Genomic DNA, 24,460 nt, shown 5'->3' on the forward strand with positions numbered 1-24,460 from the left:
TCGAGCTCTTTACAGACCACAAAGGGGGGGGGGGGCAGGGGGCCTTCACAAGTCAGAGCCTCTGTCTAACAACATCTGGTTCATAAAACATCTGTACTGGCTTCTTGTTTGGTTTGAGTCACGTTTAAAGAAGAGATTTAAACAAAGTGTAATTTGTTCCATTTGACAGATCTACACAGGAACGTAGTTCTTTGAGTATTTAGCAAAGTACTTGTACCTTTTGTCACTTACAAGTTGAATGTGCCAGAGTATTTTCTCATTTCTCATGTTACATAAATGAAGCAGAAACTTGGCCTCCAGTGGAAAACAAGTATATTTCTACTACACAAAATTATATTTACTGTAAATGTATTTCTCTAATGGAATTTTCTTACGTGCAGGGTGTAACGTCCAGAACAAAGATGGACGACACAACGCAGACGTCTTGGGAATCACACGTCAGTCCCACCTGTCAATCATGACCTTTGACCCCAATTTGATATCAAAATAACTAATGAAACGCAAACTAACCTGTAACAATGAGAACTTGAACACATAAAATGAAGAACTTCCTAAAATTACAGTAATCAACTTTGAGAAAACATTCTTTGAGGTGTAATGACTTTTTTTAGTTTGTCCCATCTGTTAACATGGAGGAGGCAGGGTTTATGACTGACACTGCAGTCCGCCACCAGGGGCGATGAGACACCTTCTGTTGTCCTGTCGTCCATCTTTACATACGTGTAATTATCCACATATCACATAACTCTTCTCAAGACTCCCTGATTATTGTTATATACTTTGACTCTTTTATCATCAACATATCTTTATCCAGCATTTATCATTATCGTTTAAAAACATAATAACCTCAGTGTATAAACAGAGGAAGGCAGCGCTCCCACATTCCACACATTGATGCAGCTTCATTTGAAGCCACAAGATGGCGCTGAAGCTTCCTCTGAAAGTGGCAGCGTCACAAACCTGCAACATGACCAATGATGTAAAACACATAAGAAAGAGACACTGGCTTATTTTTGTTTGTGTTTATTTATTTCTAATGTGTTGCATTTTTATTTCTTTTTTTTTAATCTGTCCACAAAGTCATATTAGTCACTACTATGTTTAGATCAGTTTTCCCTCACTGCAATGGCAGTCAACTACACAAGAGCCCAAACCCGGCGTGGCCCCCCGCAGCTCGCAGGGATTTGTCACGTCTTCAGGATCCTCACCGATAAATACTCGTCCGATACACACGTTAAATAATAATCGTATCCTTTTGGTTAAAAAGACCTGATTTAGAATCAGGGGAAAAGGTGCAATATTCAAAACATCTGGATTATCATACGGGCGCCGCATCGCGCTCGGCTAAAGAAATGTGCAAAAGTCTATTTCAGCAGTTTTAACAGAAGCTATTTGTGAATTCAAATGAGTTCAACTCAGAGTTCAACTCACAGAAACTCTGATTCCTTACTTTAATTCAACTTAGCTTTCAGTCAAGTGCTGCTTCAGTCTCACACAGGATTGTTATCTCTTCTTCAAATTTTGGGATTCTGGATTTCTGAGTCAAATAATTACATTCAAGTCTCCAGAGAGAAATGCTTTCTAATAAGAAACATATGATTAAAAAATCCGGCCATCACTGAGTTTTTTGTCCTTAGACATTTAGAACGATCGGCATTTTATTTTATTCCCATCTGCCAATGGGAGGAGGAGAAGGGACCATCACTCGGGTTTGTGCTCTCTTTAAAAAAAACACAACATCTCTATTTCTATCTGTACAACATTCAACAACACATGTCTCTTGTTTTTTTTATCTTCTTTTCTTTTTTAACCATAATGCCAAAACCATAATAATAATATTAATCATCATAAGAAGAGCATTTTTCCATCTCAACGGCATCGAACAAACACCACACAAACTGAAATAAGAATCTAATAAAGGCCTCAATACCAGATATGTACGCGTCACCTTCGAGTGGTGCTAGAGAGAGAGACAGGAAACGGACGAGAGAGGGACATGGAGGAAGAGCAAGCGAGAGAGCGAGAGGAGGAGAGAGAGAGGGCGGGGGGGGGGGGGTGACAGAGGATCAGTGAATTATTGTGTTTTCTCAACTTTAGTGTCACTTCGGACATATTTTGGCAGCTCACGAGATTAAATTAGTCTTGGACTTGGGCTTTGGTTTACCGAGGGTTAGTGTTCAACAGGAGTGAAACCCTCCGTCTACAGTGATGTGTTGACTCCTCTAGAGGTCAGGTGGTCCTTCCTGTCAAGAGTCTCGCACGGTGTTTGAACTGAAGGCCTCGTGACCTTGACCAGGACGAAGGAGACATGAGAACACCTGGAGGGGCCGGGAGGAAGAGGAGGATGGAGTAGAAGAGGTGATGATGAGGAGTGGAACGATAGAGGGGGATAGAGGGAGAGAGAGAGAGAGAGTGTCGAAATGGGCTAAGTGCTTTTGGTGAGTTTTACAAAATACACCAGGAAGTGCTTGAAACAGAAGGCACGGTGGCATTGACAGTAGTTGTTAAGAGACACCACTAAGGGACTTTCACTACAGAACTCATAAGGTGCTCTAAAAACCAACGTACACACATGAATGCACATCAAGGTGTGGATGCAGTCAGAGGATAACCCCATCGACAGGTAGATAAATAACAGCTGTTCACCTGGAGAACCTCCACCTGACATTCATCATTTTTCATAAATATACCTTCATGACAGCAGAACAGAGGATCAGGGCCAGGGAGAGAAGAATCTGAGATTCTAAGAGTCAAGTTGTGATATCACGAGAATAAAATAATGTAACGAGAATACATGGGTGGTATTATAAGAAAAAATTTGTAATATTATGAGAATAAAAACATATAACGAGGATAAAGTGAGAATGTTATGACACTTAAGAGAATAAAGTGGTTATTTTAGGCTACATGTCATATAGAGGGAGAATAAGATAAAATCACTTGTCCCCTGCGTTCAAATGAGGAATGTCGAGCTTCTTATTGAATTAAACCTTATTCTCATAATCTCAGACATCTTCCTCCAGTTTGGCCCCAGTGCTCCGTCGTGGTGTTGATATTGAACTTTCTTTAACGACCGGTTGGAAGTTCGACTCACGGCCTCTTCTCCCTGATCGATGGGGTAATTCTCACCAAACCACAACTTCACACGTTTTAAAAACAGAAAGTGACGACTTCCATTGGAAAGAAAAGATGTTTGGTCTATATCCATAACTTCAAAAATAAAAAACAACTACTTTGGGAACTCAAACCTTGCACAGTGCTCTGTTTAGACATTCCAACTAGTCTTAGCTCACGAACATTATAATCAATATTACCTATATTGATAACCTTTTTCTGTAAGAATCTGGAAATGAAAATAAACACAAGTCTCGTCTTTTTTTTTTTCTTCTGGTCTTTACAAAAGCTACACATATTCTACTGGGATGTCTATGCATTTGTTAGTGTTTTAATATTTACTCCTACCATTGTCTTTTCTTTTCTTATAAAAGAAGAGCGGGGATCTACTCGTCTAAAAGAAACTGGAGAGCAGAGGGTGTTCCTTTTCTTTTTGTGTCTCTACCTCGTGACTTCTCTCCTACGGAGGAGAAGAACGTGGCGTTGGTTTCTGGACACGCTGAGTCGCTGTCTCGTGTCGGTTGATTGTGTTCGTGGGTTCGAGAGCCGTCCGTCCGTCGGCTCTGTGGTTTGCGTCCCCGACCCACATCATTGTAAACACTGAGATTTGAACCGTGACCCCTTTTCACCGCCGAGGCTTTGACGTCTTTCATTAAACATTGTGTTTATATCACCAACTCTTTTTTTGTCTTTTCTGTTCCAGCCGAGCCACTAACTCGGCCGCGTAGCGTTTCTTTTACAACTTAACTATTCACAACGACCTAGAACCACTTTTAACAAATATACTGTACTTAAATCGTTTTAAACTGTATATTCAGATAAAATGAATGAACCTATCGGAGCCTCAGGGACACCGGAGACTCTCTCAATAACATACAGTACGCGAACAGGCACTAACTGAAAAATAAACAAAATTACAAATGCTTTCTTGCGGTTTTCTTTTAGGACAATCATCTAGAAACACTTTTCAGACACACAAGGCAGTGAAACACAGAGAAAACACACGGCCTGCAACACCTCACGCCTTAACTTAAAACCAAGTAGCTTCGCTGATGTTCACAGCTTGAAACTCGTCCAGACTACAGGTTCCTCCGTGTGGGTGGAGGAGGAACTTCAAACTGTTCAGTGGTCAGAGTCAGGAGAATCTTCAGTCAGCTCCAACCGGGTCAGTGTGGTGAAGTGGGATTTACAGTCCGTTACAATTGTGAAAGAAATGCATCGCGATTCACTCTGGAATGATGCAAGCGCTGCCCCGAGATTTACTTATGTGTCAAAGAGAAGATCATCCGAGAATCCTCCGTCTGAGAGTGAAGCTCAAAAACAAAACAACAAGTGGCCTAAAGATCCTGTGAAGATGCGTCTGTGATATTCAACAGGACGTTTGTTGTACTGAGGTAAACCACACGTTTGAAACTGAGGAGAGGGATCTCAACAGCTGTGACGTTTCCCTCTCCTCTGTTTCGAAAACCTCCAAAACACCAGACTCCTCGAGTCTCTCTGGAAATGAAAGTGTAAAGGGGCAATTCTTCATTTAACCTTTTCTCTCTGCGATGCTTCCCACGCTCTTCAAAAACCCAAACCTCCATCTAAGTGGAGTCGTCAGACGCCCTGTAAGTCGGCTCAGACTCTTTCCTCGTCTTCCACCATGTGGATGGAGCTCAGGGCCGGAGACAGAGCGAGGGACATCCTCAGATCCTGGTCCTGCGAGTCCTCTCCACTGCTGTTCTCCAGGTTATCCTCCAGTTCCTCCTCTTGCTCGTCATCCTCCTCCTCCAGCTTCTCCCTCAGCCCCAGACCGTCCCTTACATTCTTGGATACTGAGGCCAGTTTGGAGTCCGGGTAGTCCAGAACATTACCCCCATGTCCTGCTTGATCCCCTGAGAGCCCGTTGAGGGTCTGGGTTGAGGACCACTCCCCCAGGGGGGCCTCACCTTCAGGCCTCCATATCCCCAAGGAATCGAGATCAGAGAAGTCCGTCCCGAGCTTGGTGGACTTTGAGGCTCCGCCGTAGTCTAAGGTAGCTGAAGAGCCTCTTTTACGCCGAGACTTACTGGTGTGGTTGACCTGGAGATGCATGGCCATGAGCTCTGCTGAGGACGTACGGAATGGGCAGAACAAACACTGGCTCAGTTTGACGCCTGATGAGTTATCGCTGCCATCGACAACCCCTCCTTCCCCCACACTCAAGACCACATCATCCTCCATCCCCCCCAACCCTGGCGAGGGACGACGGGACAGATCCAGAGGTTCAAACCCGCCCTCCTGAGTAGAAGACGCAGGGCTTTCCTTGTCACTGGAGGGCTGGACCATCCGGCTCGTGGTCAGGGGCTTACGCCGGGACACTTTAGGGGCCTTTGGTGGGGGAGACTCTCTAATCCAGCTTCCTTCCATTCCACCTTGGTAAAGCGCTCCCATCACCCCGGACAGATACCTGTACTGGGTCTCCAAGTCCACGTCCCTCAAAGCCGACAAGGCCTTGCGGTTCTCTCGCTGGTCCGGAAGACCCAGCAGCCAGGACTGTTGGCCCAGCCGAGAGGCGGGGGGGTCTGACTGGCCTCGGTTGATGGGGCAGTGGTTGGTTTGGGAGCGGCGCTGCTTGGCCAGCCCAGAGGTTCCAGAGGTCAGACTGTTGATTGTGGAGGTGAGGCCGGCAGAGGAGGAGTTGGACGAGGCGGACAAGGCGTTGCGCTGCTCCCGGTGGTGCCGCTGCAGGTGGTACTTCAGGGAACCGGACTGGGTTCCAGCATAGTCACAGTGGGGACATTTGTAGGGTCTCTCACCTAGAGGAAACAGGATGGAGAAAAGAAGGTTGGAAAATCAGTTCATCATCCAGCAAAGCAATTAAAGTCCAGCCTCACCCCCTGGTGACACGTGAGGACCCCGTTCCATAGTCTCATTTGATCTGGTTAGTTTTGGTTTCACATTGTCACTAATGGACAAAAGATGAGTTTCAAACTGGTTCTCATATCATGTAAAAACATAACATAAAATATAGGAACTGTACAAACTCTATAATCAGACACATCTGCCCACCAGTCATCTGAGCAGTGTTGAGTGAGAGATGTAGTTTCACGTTTCAAAGGGAGATGGCAGTATTCCATCAGTGATTAACAATTACACACTGGGAAAATCAAGAGAAGGCTGGAGGCCATCATCACCACCAGGAGATGTTTGACACTAGAGAAGCTTTAATGATCTCATTCACAGGAACAAAAAGAATTATCAGGAAAGAAGAATGCAGATCTGTAGATGAAGACGTCGCCGGACGATCATTTCATTTAAATTTCAGAAGCAAAATACAATGACGGGATTTTAAAGTCTCGAGAGGCAGTGATGTTCTCAAGAGGGAATTATTATAATTTGATGCCTTCACTTAAATTACTGACCATGTGGTAATCACTTGATGGCCGAGAGATGCAGCAGTGCATGAGAAAGAGAGCTGTGTGCTACCATGAATAATATAACTGGGATGTGATGGGTCCTGCCAGCTGCAGATGAGTTCTCTTGATGGAAATACTAAATAGGTTTAATTTAATGCCTTTTGGGCTCTGTCGTGCAGGAGCGACTTGGACGAGCTCCAGTTGTCTGCTGCTGGAGATTGAAAATGGAAGACGGGTCTCAGTTTTTGATCAAACGCATCAAGCGAAGGCAAATAACAAAACAACAAAATGACAGTGACTCACACTGATAGAGTCTTATGAGTATGGATCATTAATTAGAGTGAGTGAGTCAGTCACAAGATGTTCAGTAGAAGGTTTTTTAGATTTTTTTTAAAGCTTGTTTGAAAAGCCACGTCTCGGCCCCACAGTCCCAATTATTAAAAATGATCTGAGGTGAATTTAATTAGATCACTTCCAGATTGGCTTGTTTCAAAGAGCAGGTCTCGGAACTCGGAAGACTGAAGAGACAATGAAGAAGAATCTGTGAGAGAAAAATGTCCCATCATGACTTCAACATAAGAATATGAAATGTAAGAATATAACCCAGCAGCTGCTTTCAGACCTGCACTGAAGTCTGGACGTTTCCCTGAATGTTTCCCCGGGGCTGTGTGGGAAATGTCTGAGTCAGTCGCTTTTCCTGCAGCCTCCGAGTAAAATGTCCACGAACTGTCACAGCGAGGACATGTGAGAATACAGCAGGACTTCTGTGCCTTGGTCCAAGTTTCATAGATATGATGTCTGTGTATGCGACTCTGTGTTTTTATGCATGTGTCAAAATGTCAATTGATGCTTTCAACTGTAAACCTGCAGATGAAAACTAGCCTGCATGGTTCAATATTATGCATTTACATTTTTACATTTGCATTAATTAAAATGCATTGACCCTGTAACATATAGAAACATAAAACAGGCTCATAGAGGTAAACCTCCACCAACGTCATATCTCACAATGTAAAAGACGGTGAAAAGAAAGATCCGGGATCCACCACCATAATCAAATCTGCTCCAAAAAGTAATGTGCTCTTCTGTGACCCGCCCCCCCGACCTTTCCAAAACATAACCTCGTTGGTCCAGGTGAGAAAAACGATCTCAAACCTTTTTCCCTTTGCTCAGTTTCTGGCTAATCAGAAGCACGACAAAAAAAGGGAACCTTTCCGGAGAACATGTTTTTTAGGGATGAGGATAAAGACGTAGAGATTTTACCAGTTTTATTCTCTAAAGTGACTTAATGGTAATATACCCTCAACCAGGCACGGAAGCAGGAGCTGCTTCCGTGGAGCGCCCTGCAGTAGAAGCTATGATTAGCACCGGCCAGCTCTCTGAGGTGATGTGTAAAAATAAATAAAAGAATAAAAAAAGGTAGCTCTGCTCAACAAAACCTTTCCCGGGATTTATAGAGGTTAAAAAAAATAAATGTGGCTTTTTAAACTCACAAGAGTTTCTCACCTGTGTGAACTCTCAGGTGCACTTTAAGGTGGTGTGAGGAGCGGAAGGCTTTCCCACAGTAGGGGCAGTCTTTTATTCCTCTACCACGCACTCGCTCCCTGATGGGAACTGAAGGTATGGAGGAGACTGCTGTCAAGCCATTTTCTTCTGCAAGTAGAGAGAGAAATGTGCAGATAATAGTTGGCGTTAAAGGGCCCCCACGAGAGCTTCTATTTACAACAGAGGAGCAATATGAAATAACATACTCTTGTGATAATAGCACCTTCATATGTGAGCAAACAAACACAACCCAAAAGACCAAATGGAAAAGAAAGGCGGATGCGATTGTACCTTTGAAGGTTGAGATGAGAGAGTGAAACCCCGTAGCCGCTCCCGCTTGTTGTGATCCGCCGCTGTGCAGTTTGGATTCCTGTCTCACTTCTCCCGCTTGTTGGGATCCGCTGCCGTGAAGCTGAGATTCCTGCCTCGCTTCGCCGCCGCCTGCTCGTCCCTGTCCCGCTCCGCGACGACTTCCACCTCCCTCCGCCTCGCCACCGCCCCCGCCTCCTTTCTGGGGCCTCTGAGTGTGAACGCGAGCGTGGACCACCACCTGCTGCAGGCTGCGGAATAGCTTCCCGCAGTCGGGGCACTCCCATGGCCCTCCTGCTCCTGAGTCTTCTCTTGGATCTAGGCCTCCGAGGTAGGCTCTGACTTGGTCGGCCTCTGTGATCACAGAGCTCCGACCAGCTCCTCGCTGGCCCTGCTGCTGGCCTTGCTGGTGGGACCTCTGCTGCTGTTGCTGTTGTTGCTGTTGTTGCTGCTGCTGCTGCTGCTGCTGTTGCTGCTGCTGCTGCTGATGCTGCTGTTGCTGCTGCTGAGCGACTGCAAGGCTGCGAGCTACCAGCTGCCACCAAGTTGCCTGTTCTCCTTCAGATACCGATGCTGTAGCGTCACCCATGGCTCTAGCTGCTCTTCCCAGGTCTCCACCTCCTGGGCCGCCAATCCCACCACCACCATTTCCCATCTCTGCCACCTGAGCCACTGCTTGAAGTCTCTCCATGCAGCTGGCCCCACTACCGTCACTGGGCAGCCCCAGGTAGCCTAGGATGGCTGACTTGCTTGATCCCATCCCTAGTCTGCCTCCGGCGTTCCTGTCTGACCTTGCACCTCTGCCACCTCCTCGCTGTGCCAGAAGGAGGCTTGAGTAGAGGGCGTTGAGAGAGTGGTTAGTTGCGGAGCCTTTGGCCTGCTGATTGGCACCTCCCGGCCCCCCAAGAGTCCCCAGACCAGCTTTCAGTCCAAGCTTGTTGAGATGAACCTTCATATGGTTTTTGAGGAACCAAGGCTCCTTGAAGCCACGGCCACATACCTGGCACTTATGGTCCAGGGAGTCTTTGTGCTTTCGCATATGTCCCTTGAGGAACCATGACTGGGTAAACCGCTGTCCGCAAATCTCACAGCGAAACGCTGGCAGTGTGGGGGACGCCGCCGCTGCAGCAGCTGTGGTCGCCTGTGTGGTGTTGGGGGTCGGGGCTGGGGTATGGGTCGGGGTGGGCACCGGAGTGTCAGGGGTTGCAATAATGGGCCTGGAGTTGAAGGCCGGTGGCGGAGATGGAACCTCTGGAGAAGGGTGGCACTCCTGCAAGTGAGATGCCAGGCTCTCCTCCTGGCTGGCAGAGAAGGGACAAAGGGTGCATTTATACGGGTTGTGGAGAATGCGGACGTGGCGTGCCAACTCTGAAGCTGTGCGGAATTTTCCTTTGCAGGCATGGCAGCGAAACGTAGGCGCCGTGGAGGCAGATGCCCCCTCCCCAGTGGTGGAATAATAGGGAGAGGTCACAGAGACAGGGTCCTCTGTAAGTGGAGGGGTCAACGGTGTGCTGTCATCCAGTAGAAAGTTTGGGTTGTGGTCTGTCTGAAGGCCGTCATCGAGACACTTGACCTCGTGCTCTTCCTCTATCAGATGCTGGATGAGCGTCCCTGGCAGTGAACGCTGGTTTGTGTGACTCCTGTGATTCTGGATTAGGTCTTTGTGATTCTGTTGGACCTTGAGCTGCTGCTTCAGGGGCGCTGAGGGGAGGCCGCCCCGGTAGAGGGCTGAAGCTCGGCGGTCTCGGTCCAGACTGTGAGCTCGGGCGTGAAGAGACAAAATACTTTGGAATCGGAATCTCTTCCCGCAGACGAGACAGGGAAACTTGAGTGCAGGCCCTGATGAGGCCCCTCCCCCTCCAGGTACTGCCCTGGTAACAGTGTCTTTCTGGAACAGCTGGAGGTCCAGCTCGTCGTTGCAGGTCCCACTCGGCCCAGAGGAGAGGGCGAGCTCCAGGGTCTCGAATCCAAGGAGTGGTGCTGATGGCGTCACCGGGGGGGAGGTATCCAAACAGGGGCTGCACCCAGCTCCTTGTCCCCCTCCTCCAGGGAACAGAGCCACCGCTGGGGTCGGGGACGGAGGACCTGCATCCAGCCCGTCCTCGTCATCCTCTTCGTCCACGTTGTGGTGGTCGTCCTCCTCGAGGAGGGGGAAGGGGGAGAGGGGGAAGTAAGGCGTGGTGTCCGGGCTCAGGGGAGAGGGTCCGGGGCTGTGGACGGGCAGGAGGACGGGGCTGTCGGGCAGAGAGAGCTGGGTGTGAGGGGACAGCGCCTGAGGGCTGTGGTCCAGGGACGGCAGCGTCGGGGGGGACTGGGGTTGCTCACAAGAAAGAGACAACACACACTCCGGCGGAGAATCCATCCTCTATCACAGCAGAACAGAGAGAGGGAGACAGGGAAGGGGACGGATGTCTTTAAGTTTAAAGGTTTAATCTGCATCTTGTGTATAATTATCTTTGGTGTGTAACAGTAAAACGAGTGTTGATGCAAACAGTGAGATTTACCAGCAGTGTGTGCGATCTTATGCCATTCTGTATGGTCTCGGCTGATGGGGGTTTCTCTGCTGTGGCAGCCTCCTCCTTTAATTTCCTGGGAACAAAAACAAACAGACAAAACAACTGATGACTAATGAGAAACTAAAATTACAGATCTAACAATGATTCCACTTTAAATAGCATTTAAAAAACAAACACACACAAACATGTTTGAGCACAAGTTCGAATTTAACTTAAAACTTAAGAATGATCAGTGTCAACAGTGATGGGATGTAACAAAGTACATTCACTTTGTTATTGTACCTATTTAATGTATTTGTACTCTGTAATGGATTTGGATTTTCTTTTCGGTACTTTTCACTTATATCAGCAAATATCTGTACTTTCTACTCTACTCTAACAATTCGGACTCGGCCACAATCATGTAGTGACTGTTGCTTTCAGGGATAGGATACACTCTGCAAATACTTGTACTTTAATATTTAAGTGTATTCAACACTGACTTGAGAACTATCTTTGTTCAGATAGATATAGAATGTGTCTCTCTCCACCACCGAGTGATAACGTGGGTGGAAATGATTTTGCTGAGCGATAAACAGCAGGTATCAGATTTCTGCAAAACAGGATTAAAAGCAATTTGTACACAATTGCTTTATTTCCCATCACTGATTCTAATAACACTGAATCAATCCCAGAGTAATTAGAGCAACGTATTCAGTGTGTTTTAAATGTTAAGTATAAGGCAAATCCTCCTGATCTTCATTTACCCCTCAGTCTACATGCATGTGTGCGTCTGTGTGTAACAGGTGTACACCTGCTCAGCCGCCTCCTGCATGTGTTCACGTCCCGCTGCTGCGTACTGGGAGCCCATATGGGACGATTAGTGGGAATGTGCACCAGCGGGTATCTGCGTGTGTTTAGGAGTTAAGGGCACCACCACCACCACCACCACCACCCACCACCACCCACCACCACAGGACATGGACTGTCCCAAACAGGATGGGCGCGTGATGTTTTGACTTCCCCTCACGCCCTTCCTGTGCACTCACACAGTAGCAGCTTAAGTCAGGACTGTATACACACACACACACACACACACACGTTCACACACAGTACACATGCATGTATGCACAGCCATGTTTCTTCAATCTGCCGGCTGGGTGTGGTGACTCTGACCCGCTCGCTGCTTAGTCATGGCCGCTCGTCTACTCGCTCACTCCTCTGCCGTGTGTTTACCGTCACCCTGAGATAATGCAGTCTGCTAAAACATAAAGCGTGATTAGCAGCAAAGTGAACACACAACAAGCGTCCTGGCAGCCACGTCCAAACACTGTGAGTGCACAGCAGTTTGCCTCAGTTCCAGTGGGTTTGTGCACATTTGCTGTTTGTGTGTCCGTCACTCGATGGAGTTGAGACGCAGCCGAGGAAAAACAAAAGGTCATCAATCACTGTGGCACAACAACACAACATCTGTGTTCGCAGGTGTCGTTCGCCCACATCCGTGTTCACGTGGCGGTGCCGTGACTTAAGTGTTCGTGTGATCTGCTGGATTTGTGTACATTTGTGTACATGTGTGTGTTTGTGGGTCTGTGCGTGTCTGTGCGTGTGTTACTGAGGCTGGATGACAAAGAGATTCTCATGTAGCCAGTTGACATTTTAGCTCAGCTATGACTCACAGGGATATCACACCATATCAATCACACAAACAGACACACAACCACAGACACACACTCTGTCCCTTCTTAATCCACCATTATTGTTCTCTCTCTCTCTCTCTCTCCCCGTCTTCCTTTGCCTTCTGTCTTTCTTTCTCCCCCTGATTCATACTCCTCCCATCCCCCTCTCATTCTCTCGCTCCCTCCCTCCCTCCGTCTATTATTCACTAATTTTCTTTCATTCTCTCTCTCTTTCTGTCTCTCCTGCAGTGCTGCCAGTTGGCGGCGTGCCAGGGAATGCTGATATCAGCTGGTGGATTGGGCCCTGCCAACATGGCGAAGAGCGAAAAAATGAGAAAGACGGAGGGAAAGAAAGAAAGAGAGGGGGAGAGCGACGGAGAGAAACATACAGAGCTGTTACAAACTGGGCAGCGAGCATTCAAAAAAAAAAAGAAATCGTCGGAAGCCATATGAATGAAAACGATTTAATGTGATGTGGTGTCGGGGGGGGGGGGGGATAAAAAGGGTAAAGAGACAGACATGCTGGAACAGAGCGGTGGAGTGGCAGGCTGCGGATTAACATCAACACAGAACAACAGATTTAAAAAAACATCTGAAAAGTCAGCACACACAGAGACACACACACTCACACACACACTCACACACACACACACACAGGCTTTCTGAACCTATCTCCAGTCTGATGGTATTATCATATGAATATCAGCATCACAATGCATTGTTCCACCATGACGGTGGCCGCCCCATCCACCGACCCCGTCAGGCCAATAAAGAAAATTTGGTTAGATGGAGATAAGGTGCAGCAAAGGATGCAGGGAAAGCAGGGGGGGGGGGGGGGGTGAAAGAAATCAGGTGGAGCAGATGTATGAGGCCAATACTGTGTGTGTCTGTGTGGAGAGTTGGGTGACACTATCTCAATCCGTGTGTGCGTAATCTTCAAATGTGTAAAGAATCTGCAGATGCATGTTGGCATTAGATCTGTGAATGTGTAGAGGAAAATACAAATTCAGATTGTGTGTGTGTGTGTGTGTAATCAGATCTGTAAATCTGTCGAAGAAAAATCTGTACATTTTTGTGTAACTGTTAAAAAAATCTGAAAATGCTATCTATCTATGTAGCCTACGCATTTATAGATTTTTGCATTTTACGCATTTGTAAGTCTTTTCAGATTCTTTTACAAATTTATTTATCTGACTATGCACACACACACACACACAGATTGAGATACAGCTACACAACTCTCCACACGCACAAATAACATTGCTTCACTATCCTCCACATACACACGCACGTAAAACCTCAGGTGTAAATGAACTAAGAAACCCGACGAGTCCCAGACTCATGAGCCTGGTGTCTGTCCGTGGCTGGAGACACGTTTGTCCACAACCATCAAAACATGATTCATTCATAATCATCTGCAGCCGTCCCTCAACACGCTGTTGAAAGGGAAGTGAGTACAGAGAGCGGAGCAGAGGGAGGAATCACTTTTTAAAGACACATCAGAGAAATGCATATTTAATGTTGGCTGCACGGGATCCACCTGAATCCTTCAGTCAGGTCTGAACAGGAGATGCACGATGATAATAATAACATATATTTAACGTGTATTTACCTGCGTTTACTTGTTTTTTTTTACAGCGCGCCGCACAGCAGCAGCTCGCGCAGTAATGACGGCTTAAAAGTACACTGCTGTTGTGTTAAGCATTGCCATGATGTTGTCATTACTGTAATCACACTTCGTGGCAACTGAGACACTTCAAGCGCTGAATTGCTTTAACTGGAAATTAGTTTTTACGACAGAGGTCAAGGGGCCAAATATGACCTTTTTTTTGGGCCCAAAAAAAACGAAGAATTAAAATCAGCGTCGTTTAAACACTGAAAACAACTCCCACACAAGGTGTGTGTGTGTGTGTCTGTGTGTGTGTGTGAATACAGTGACGGGGGGGTGGGGGGGTTTGCTGAGTCATACATCACATCGCTGATAAATAGTTGCCAAGGGAGCAGGAGTACAATATGTTCAGACAAGTTTATTTTTGGGGGGGGGGGGGCTGAAGTCATTGTGTAAATATCCAGTGAGCGGTGCAGCTTTATTGTGAAGGCAGTTAGTGCAGGTTCGAACACGCCGCTCACACTGCACATCATAATTATAAATGTGAGGGTGTGAACACCTTTCATTGTGTGATTGTGTGATTGTGTGTATGTGAGGGCAGAACACTATCTGTGTATGAATATGTGTTACAGGCTGTATATTAAGTGGGTTTGTATACGTACACAAGTCAACACTGTGAGCAGCTAAGCAATGTCTCCTCACAACCCGTCATTACAGTTTGTGTAATTATGTCTTTGAGCCGTTTCATATCCTCAGATGATTTATTTTGACGATGATCACAGCCTGAAACGTGACGTGACCTATCGGCTGCGAGCTGCCATTTTGAAGCCTCCACTTTGACATTCTGTTCATCCATCTTGATATTTGGAGGAGCAGGGGGCGGAGCCTGACAGACCCGACCCGAATATCATTTAAACATTTTTGTCCAAACCCAGCTTGACCCCAACGAGCTCTGATTTGCATTGGACAGGTTCATTTCTTTACATTTAGGTTTTGTATCATTTTATCATATTATTTATTTCCTGATAGGAACCGTAAATACAAATGGACGTAGGCTCCAGAAAAGAGAAGTCAGTGCAGAAGTGACTGAACCTGTGTTCCCTCGACTGACCAGCAGGCAGTAGGTACAGTGGGGGGGGGGGGCAGGTTACAGGTGTGAGTGGGGGTGTAGTGTTGTAGAGCTCTAAATATGATTATTTCTCATTTTGAAAAACAAAATGGTTTGAACGCTGACAGTGTGTTTTGCACTCTCGAGGTATTTTAGTGTTGTTTTCCTCTGAGATTGTGTGTGTGTGTGTTTGTGTGTTTGTGTGTGTGTCCTAACAACAGGCACCTCTACGGTCTCCAGCCGGATCTCCACACTGAGGTCAAGTGTATATCTGTGTGTGTCTGTGTGTTTGTGTGTACTTCTGTGAATCCTCACAAGTGTGTCTTTCTTCCCGCGTTACTTCATGTGATGAAGGTGTTCCTCGGGGGGGAAGTGGGCGATCGAGAGGCCGACCACGGAGAGAGAGGGGATGCCGCTCTGTGTGCGGTGCTCTATAATTTGAACCTGTGGTTTTTATCGCGTGGTCATGTGGCGAGCTTCCCCACCGACGGGATTCATTTCCTTTACTTCACCTTTCACTGAACCCCCCCGCCTCACTCACTGCTTCCCTCCCTCTTTGTCTGGCTCTCCTCTCCAGCTCCACCAGTGATGGGGGGGGGGGGGGGGCTCCTACCGAGCACCCAACGCGTTCTGTGAAGGTTCCACTGGTTTGACTTCTTCTACACGTTTGTGTCTCTTTGGTTTTGAAGGTGAGGGTGGTGTCGCGGTCAAAGGGCCAGAGGTCGACCTCAGGTCAAAGGGCCTCAGGTCAAAGGGCCAGAGGTCGACCTCAGGTCAAAGGGCCTCAGGTCAAAGGGCCAGAGGTCAAAGGGCCTGAGGTCGACCTCGACGCACTTCGGGGAGTCTCGTGTGAGCTCGATGAGCAGTCGACCTTCTGGACAGTTTGGAGCCAGGTGAAGAAATGACACCTTCTCGTTCTGTCCTCAGATCCGGTCTGGTCGCCAAGAAGCTGGAAGAGGAAACGTTTCCTGCCCCGGGCTTCATGGGAACGTTTTATCTCCTTCCTCCCGTCTCACCTCACCACTTAATACCTCCTCCTCCTTCTTCTCTCGCTCTCCTCTTGAGCTGTTGCTCCTGCTCTTCCTGAATGAATCGCTCCTCCAGCGCAGGAGAGCGTGAGGCTGCACCTCCTCAGCAGCTCGAGTCAAAGCGTCTGAGCGTTGGAGAACGTCCCAGCGTCTCGGAGCAGATGAGACGAGGCTCTCGCTCCGAGTCTCAAACCACCGGAGGCGATAGCGCTCTGACTGACTCGTGTGATTCAGGATTACCAGACTGAAGCCTCTTTAAGGGAGAATTGCTTTTGGAAGCAGATGTCAGCAGCAAATCAGCCGCTGTGTTCTTGTTAAAAGGTTTATCTCTGCTTCCCACCTGAGGATGTTGTTCCCGTGTCACAAATCTAAAACTGTCAAATTATGAAATCATGAATATCCTGATACAAAATGGGCACAGGCAAAGTGTCCTCAGGCAAGACGCCCACTACCCAGAAGCCCCTGGGACGCTGACCCCTACACGGTGACCTCCTTGTGGAATATGTGTGTATCACATATATCAGTCATGAGCAACTTCCTATGGAGAGAATAGTAACACAGGTTGCTTCTCTACTCGGCCCGGGGGAAATATGCAGAGCATGTGCACAGCGAGTTAAATATAACTGATGAATATGGAGGGTCAGTGTTCGGAGCTCCGACAGCTCTCTGCCCCCCCCCCCCCCACCTCGACCACACACACACATGAGGCCGGAGGGGAGCCGTGTTGTGTCTCTCGGGGGATTTGAACCTAAAGGCCTGACCACACTCGGAGGGCCACCAGACTAACGGATGAAGGGGGGGGGGGGGACTGACCTCACTTCATGGTTCTGCTCTCAGGCCCACGAACAGAAAGAAACAGAGGTAGCTGTGTGAACGATGGAGGGAGAGAGAACCTAAAGTTCACAACTGGCCGACACTGACAGGTGGGACTCATGGGACCATCTCCTGACCCTCAACCGGCCTTCCTCCCCCCGCTGCCTCCTTCTCACCTTCCTTTGATCCCCAAAGTTATGATCCCACTCATCCAAACTCCTGGGGAAGCGAACCATCTACCTGTCGGCGTCCGTCGTACCAATCGGTTTAAGAGTCGTCTGACAACTGAGCACAAATGGAACAAGTGTTGAACTATTTAAGTGAGACCCCCGTGCTCTAAATACACTCTAATCCCGGGCAGCCAGCGAGAAGCCTCCACAGTGTGGAAATGTCACAAAGCAGTAGATTCTCCTAACTGAGGGCAAGCAGGTGCCTCTCCCACAGCGCACTAATGACCCAATTATATCAATCAGAGGCCTTGATTGGTGCTCCACTGCTCTCCCTTTTTAACACTCGCTCTCCCCCACTCTCTTTCTCCCTCGCTTACAATCTCCACCGCCCCCCCCCCGGGAGCCACCTGGATGGGGGGTGCGTGTGGCCCCCCTCAAGTACAGTACAGTATGAACAAAGATTGTGGGGGGGCGGTGTGGATGGTGGAGGAGGAGGATACTTGAGCGTAACGAGCAGAGCGGGCCTGAATGAGGCGAGGGCATCAGACGGGTGGAGACAGGGGAGTTCGGATCATTAGTGCCACAACATGAAGTCGTCATGTATGAATCTTTGTGGACGAGGATAAAAGAAGCTTTTATTATCTACTTGTCTGCCGATATCAGAGCGGCACTCCAGGAGGGAATTAATGATTCTTTCTTCCGGTCCTTTTAACATATTTATGTATGAACACGTTTTATATTGTTTCATTTGTTCGTGTCAATAAAATACGTAAGAGGTGGACGACCTGTTGGACACTCGTCCCACAGAAGGCCGACGCTTCAAAGTTTAGTTTATCAAACATCGAGCAGAGGTGATTTTTTCTGCTTTTGCCAAAGAAATTAGTTTCTGTTAATATACGTGAATAGAAAAGTGAGAAATAATCAAAAGAACTGATCCATTTGAAAAGGGGAGGGAATAGAAAAGTGAGAAATAATCAAAAGAACTGATCCATTTGAAAAGGGGAGGAGGACCTTTTCCCACAGAGAGGTGAAGCTTTAAGGGTTAGTTTAAGGTTGTAGATAAAATATTTAGAGGTTAAATGTAATAGTTTATGACGAGGCTAAGTCGCTATAGTCACTATAAGTGATTTGAAAAAGTAATTATAAGTAGAAATAAGCAAAAAAATATGAGGTTTAGTTTAGAGAATATTTAGGGAAGAGGTTTTGTTTTTCAGTTTGAAGGACGAGGACACAGAAAGATGAAGCTTTAAGGTTGAAGGTAAAACATTTGAGAGGTTTGTTTTATTAGTTTATGGTAAAGTTCTGAGGAAAAGCTTTCTCATCACTTTTAGTGGATTTAAGGTTTAGTTTTAAATGAATGATCCAGTGGAGGTTTGTTTTATTAGTTAAGTAGCTTCTGTTAAAATATGTGATTTAGAAAAGGTGGTTCTAGTGAGAAATATTCAAAAGATAATAATAATCATCGTGTTTGAAAAGGTCGACGACCTGTGGGGTGCATGTGACGCTTTAAGGTTTAGTTTATCAAATATCTAGAGAAGAGGTTTGTCTCTATGAGTTTCTGACAAAGAAAATAAGCTTCTGATCATAAAAGTGATAAGAAGAAGTGATTAGTTGTGAAAGGTGCATGTGAAGCTTTAAGGTTTAGTTTCAATATAGAGAAAATAGCTTCAGTGAACATGGTGAAGATAAAAAGTCATCGAAGTGAAACAGAAGAGGAGAAACACCTCTCGTGCTTTTCTCCTCTTCTGTTTTCCACGTGCACGCGGATCGAAAGAGGCTGCTCCATATCCACAAAGTTTAACACGATAAAGCATCGAGCAGAGAGCCGAGGTGGAGAGAGGCCGCCCCGTGACACGCTGATTATAGGACGAGCAGCAATGTCAACCTACTTCCAGTGTGCACGCGCGCTGAGGAGTGTGACATTTGGGCTGGGATGTGAAAAATAGGGCATTTCAGGATCCGTGCACGTCTCTCCAGCGGATCCAGAACCAGGCGGCGGGAGTGTCTGGTCGAACCCAGATGACACGTCTGCGCCTTATCTCGAGAGGAATGTCCTCCTCGCCCCAGTGATGTGCGTCAATAACGTGCAACCATTTTCAGTCGCTCCCCCCCCCCCCCCCCCCCCCTCGCTCGGCTGCTCTCTCTCTCTCTCTCGCGGCCATCTCAATTAGAGGCACGTTAATGGAATAAATAAGCGTCAACAAACAATGCGCCGGTGAACAACACCTCCACCGGAGCGGCGTGGACCCACGGCCGCCGATCCGTGCCCGTGCCCGGGCAGAGAGCGTGGAGAGCGGGGAGGGAGTTGGGAGAAGTCGGGGGGTTGTGTCATGTCAGCCCATCTATCGCTCTCTCTCCCCTGCTCCATTTTGTTCTTAAATTTTCTATACAAAAGATTAAGGGAGGGGAAAAGACGAGTGAGCGAGCAGGGAGGAGGAAGAGAAGAAGAAGAAGAAGAGGAAGAAGTGCCATCATGGATTTCATCTCGAATCCGCTGCCAATCTCCCCTCCCCAAAAAAGAAGAGACACCATGTCCCCCCACCCCCCCACCCCAAAAAAACGCACATTTTTAACGCAGGGGCTGGAAAACCGGCAACTTCTCTGTAACCGCTTGGCACCACGCGTTCTCCACGCACACACTGGCCCGACGTGCCCGGGTCGCGGTGCCACTTCCCGGGGTGAGGTTAGGACAAGTAGCCGGCTGGTAGTAAACACTGTAGTAAAGCGCCGAGGGGAAAGTGAGGCGACGTTGATCCGGAGCGTTCCGATCCGAGGCTGCGGGTCTGCGCACATCCCGGATGAAAGTGACGCTGCTCGTCTCGCAAACAATGCGCCGCACAATGCCCGATGTGCGCCCGACAAAAGAATTAGTGCGGCTAATCGCGTCTCTCTGCAAATTACGCTTTTGTGGATCAACTTGCCAACACGCAAAAATGCACTTTTACGCCCGGGACGACACGTCTGCGTGCGGCTTCCCGCGGGGGACAGGCTCCGTTACGCACCGACAACTTGTGCATGTTTCCGTCGGAGCTACTTTTAGGAAAGAATAAAAAGCGGTTCGGTGAATCCCGCAGCGGTGGGAGGTCGTCGTCGAGCAGAGAAAAGCCGCTTCCCTCGCGAACACAACTTGGTTAAAGTTCCGCGGATTCCGAACCAAACGCAGCTTCAAGCGACTTTTCGTGCGGTCGCGACGGTTCTCGAGTCCCGCTCGGTTCCACTTCCTTCTCACGCTACATTGTTTCTTTTGCGTTAAATCTGCGTTAATCCCCCTGCGTGTGTTCTTTTTTTTGTCATGTCACGGATCTACGAAGGGGCTCGCGGGCTCACATCCATGTCGGCCACGCGCGCTCATACACCGGCTCCACATACATGACACACACGTAAAGTGGTCCGTGGAGCGCGCGGTTACATACATGCTTCATGCCACTCACTCACATGCAAGCACTCGCGCGTGCACACACACACACACGCATTCGTTTACATCCAAACTGAGAAATAACACAACAACAACTACACTGGCCATTATCCCGTGTCCTGCACGCTGGAGACAAATGAAAGAAAAACGCGATAAATTCTATAATTTTGCGTAAATGTTTTGGCACAGATGCGTCACTGCATCACGCGTAAAAGTGCACATGTAAACATAGCGTTGTGCGAGAGGCGCGTGAGGCATAAAAGCAGATATATGTGTAAAGTAAAGACTCAGTGTACTTACGGGAGAGGCGGCGAGGAGATTAATGACACGACACGTCATGATTACGTTTCACTTGAATTAAATACATTACGAGTTGGGAAAAAAATGGAAATCAGGGTTGTATACAAGCATACGCCGTTTCCCCCTCCCTCCTCCCTCCGTTTGGTCACCCTCTCTCTCTCTCTCACTCTCTCCTCCTCCTTCTCCTCCTCCATCTCCCTTTCTTTCCCTTTCTTCCCCATTTATTGTACAGGAGTGAGTGAGTGAATAGGAGAGGAGAGAGGAGGAGAGAGGCCGGGACGGAGGAGGGAGAGTGATGTAGGTTGGAAATGTTAATTATAATCTCAGCACGGGCTCCATTTTACAACGCTGTCATCTCCTCACATTTGTATCCTAAATATGGCATCTGGGGTGGGGGGGGGGCTGACAGAGGGGAGAAACGTTTTATTGTGAAGGGGTGAGGGGGGAGACAGAGAGAGAGAGAAGGGGGGAGGGGGAGGAAAAAGTTTGACAGCAATAGAAGTTTAAAGTGATGACAGGAGGAAGGTCAGGTGTTGTGGTCGGACACCCCCGAAGCACATGGCCTCACCTGGGGGGGGGGGGGGGGACAGACACACAGGAAGATACTTTACACTGTCCTCAAATTATAATAAAGTCCAAATGTGGAGATTAAAGTTAGTTTGATAAGAAGAAAGTCAAAATCTTCAGACTAAAATCAAACTAAACTGGAAGAAGACATTTTATTTGACATTACAAAGAGATATGTTGAGAATAAAGTTAAAGATGATTCAGTCTAAATCACTCTAAATCATTGGAGGAACTTTTCTGCACTGCGTGAATGAAGTTTAAATGTTGACAATAAAGTTTTGAGAAAGTTAGAAGTAAAAGTTTTAAAAGTGCCTCTTTTATCTTGAAAGGTTCAAGTTCACTCTTCACATTTTAAAAACTCTTGAAATGCAAACTTCAAAAATAATCCTGCTCTGATTTAGTTTGATTTTTTTATCGTGGACCAGATTTTGAAGAAGCAGAATCTCTGGGTTCTTTCCCATCCAGCAGAAACAGAGCCTCATTCTAATATGATCTTATAATAAGTTTCTCACCACCTGTTGAATTTAAGGCAGAGACTCTCGCCTCCTTTTGGCTCTTTTGTCCAACACGAGTGTTTTCTTTGATTCTCCTCAGCAGCTAATCTCTTCCTGAACCAGACTCGGCTGTTTGATGCCGGCCGGGTCACATTCAGCCGCCGGGAACAACAGTGATGAGCAGAATGAGGCCGACACAATAACTGGACCTTAAAGAGCTCCTCCAGCCACACTTCAATACACACGGACATGTTCTTTGAATTATATTTGTGTTTGAATGGCTCCTCCACAAAAAGGGAAGTAATAAGTGAAAGATTCCTACGAAGGTTTTAATAACTTCCCTGTGAGTCCATGAATGGGATTCCTCCTCTGTGCGATGCGCCACTAATTGTTAGCCTCATGGTTCTGTTCAGAACTTTCATCCCGGCCTCTGATTGGCCAACATGGCTTCTGCCTGCTGCTTGTTTCTTCACGCTGACAGAATTATCTTTTTTAAATGTTTCATCTCTGTTTGTCTTTTAGCAAAATAAACAAAAACTACAGAACAGATGTTATTCATTGGAAGGGTCCAAGAAAATCTGTTAACGAGTAGATTTGATTAAGGGGCTGGATCCAGGAATAGTTTTTCAGGTTCTTTAACATTAGGAGATATAAGGTGTTAGAGCTAAGCAGGGAAACGTGTTAAAGACCTGTGCTTCTGATTGAAAGTGAGACTTCCCCTCGTCAGCAGGTGATTATCTTACACTCGGCTTGTACATCTTTACAAATGTACTGACAATAAATGAAACCGGTCTTTTGGGCTGTGAAACCCAGACTGAGCGAGGAGGAGTCAGTGGATTCATCCTCCTGTGCTGCTGATCCTCTGAGGGCAGCTGAAGCCATCCAGCACTTTGGTCTCCAGCTCAGCTGCAGGTGTTTGTGAGATGAAGCCGGAGTCACAAGGAAAACCTGGACACAACATGCAAACTCCACACAGAGAGACCTTGGGATTGGAACTCAGAACCTTCTGGCTGTGATGGACTCTCCTGTGGGCTTCATATAGAACCTACTGGTGAATGCAGTTTAGAAGCTCGTGCAGTTCTTCTCTCAGCAGCTGCTCTGAGCCGCTCAGCTCTGCACATCGGACCTCGAGTCATGACGCTGCAGAACAGACGAGCACAGAGGGTCGAGCTTTAAGAGTCTGTTTCCTTCACCGGCTGCAAGGATCCACAGACTCGTTTCCTACACACAACTGTGCGTCTTACCCTCCAACATTATATCTGATTCAAAAGGGAATCTGGCTGAATATCCACAATCTTGATATGAATGCTCTTGATTCCAGACCCACGCAGCTACACTCACTCTCCCTGCCAGTCGCTGTGTCTCCTGTTATCTCAACAGAAGCACATACACTGATCTCCTGATTAGACCTTTTGCCATCGGCCGTATCTGCTCCATCGCTCAGCGTTTCAAAGTGCTGAGCTCCACACAGACTCGGTTTCTCCTGCCGGTCGCTCTGCACTTCATGAGCGAGCATCGGGCACGAGGGCAAACGACCACAAGGCGAGAGCGGAGCGTCCACGGTACGAGTGGAGTGGAGGAGCCCACGCGCCTCCTCCATCACCTCTCAGCCTCCATCACAGGGAGCTGCAGAGTGAGGCGAGCGTAACACAACAACACAAAGCCAGTTGAATGGTGGCTTCTGGGAGGAATGTAAAAACGTTCACCTTTACATTTTGTTTACCTCCTTCTCTCGCTTGTAAACGCTTTGATTTGATTCTCCTGCAATAAAGCTTCAGTCCAAACAGTGTTGAGATGCGACCTCTCGCTTTGTGCGTTCGCTTTCTCCCGACCCACACAGAGAAGTGTGAGTTAATTGAAAGCTGGAACATTTCTCCCTGAACGCTTCGGTTTGAACATTGTGATGTGATGTGCTCGCACTCTGTGTGAAGGTAAACGTTGGCTGGGAAATTCAAATGTCTTTGCTGACGCAGAACATATCTCCTGGATCAGCCATTGTAAGCCTGCTATTGTGTGTCTGAGAGTGACTGACTAAGTCTGTGGCGTATGTGCAGTGCATGCTTGTCTACATAGTAAATCAATGTGTGTGTCTGAGTGTGTGTGTTTGCACATTTTGCGTGTCAGCAGCTTATGTGTGTGTATACGAGTGCATATATGTATGAATGCTCTGTCTGCAACTGTACTCCGATTGTGTGTGTGTGTGTGTGTGTGTGTGTAGGGGCCTTGTGTGTGTCTCTTTCTCTCTGTCTGTTTGTGTTTGTGTGTATGCTCACGGTACATATGTGTACGTGTTTGCGGCTGCCACAGTGGCATCATCACCCGCCCCTGACGCTTTGATTGTTTTCTCCGCCGCAGCAGAAATGCACCAATTAATATGCAGAGAGTGAGTGAGACAGAGACACACACACACACACACACACACACACACAAACACACA

The 24,460-nt window shown here is 47.4% G+C and overlaps 1 protein-coding gene across 2 annotated transcripts; it reads right to left on the reverse strand.

Annotated features, from left to right (window-relative positions):
• Positions 1-1,007: 1,007 nt before the first annotated feature.
• znf219 (zinc finger protein 219) lies at positions 1,008-21,027 on the reverse strand. 2 transcript variants are annotated; one of them, XM_062384177.1, is made up of 5 exons: positions 20,963-21,027; positions 10,853-10,937; positions 8,331-10,713; positions 8,001-8,147; positions 1,008-5,894 (listed from the first exon to the last, which is right to left on the reverse strand). In XM_062384177.1, exons 3-5 carry the CDS (start codon positions 10,708-10,710, stop codon positions 4,735-4,737), a joined length of 3,687 nt encoding a protein of 1,228 aa, XP_062240161.1. In that variant the 5' UTR covers positions 10,711-10,713; positions 10,853-10,937; positions 20,963-21,027; the 3' UTR covers positions 1,008-4,734. The 2 variants fall into 2 exon arrangements, with proteins under 2 accessions (XP_062240161.1, XP_062240162.1); XM_062384178.1 differs by lacking the exon at positions 8,001-8,147.
• Positions 21,028-24,460: the final 3,433 nt, after the last annotated feature.

This window comes from Platichthys flesus, chromosome 24 (genome assembly GCF_949316205.1).
Source record: "Platichthys flesus chromosome 24, fPlaFle2.1, whole genome shotgun sequence".
NCBI lineage: Eukaryota > Metazoa > Chordata > Actinopteri > Pleuronectiformes > Pleuronectidae > Platichthys > Platichthys flesus.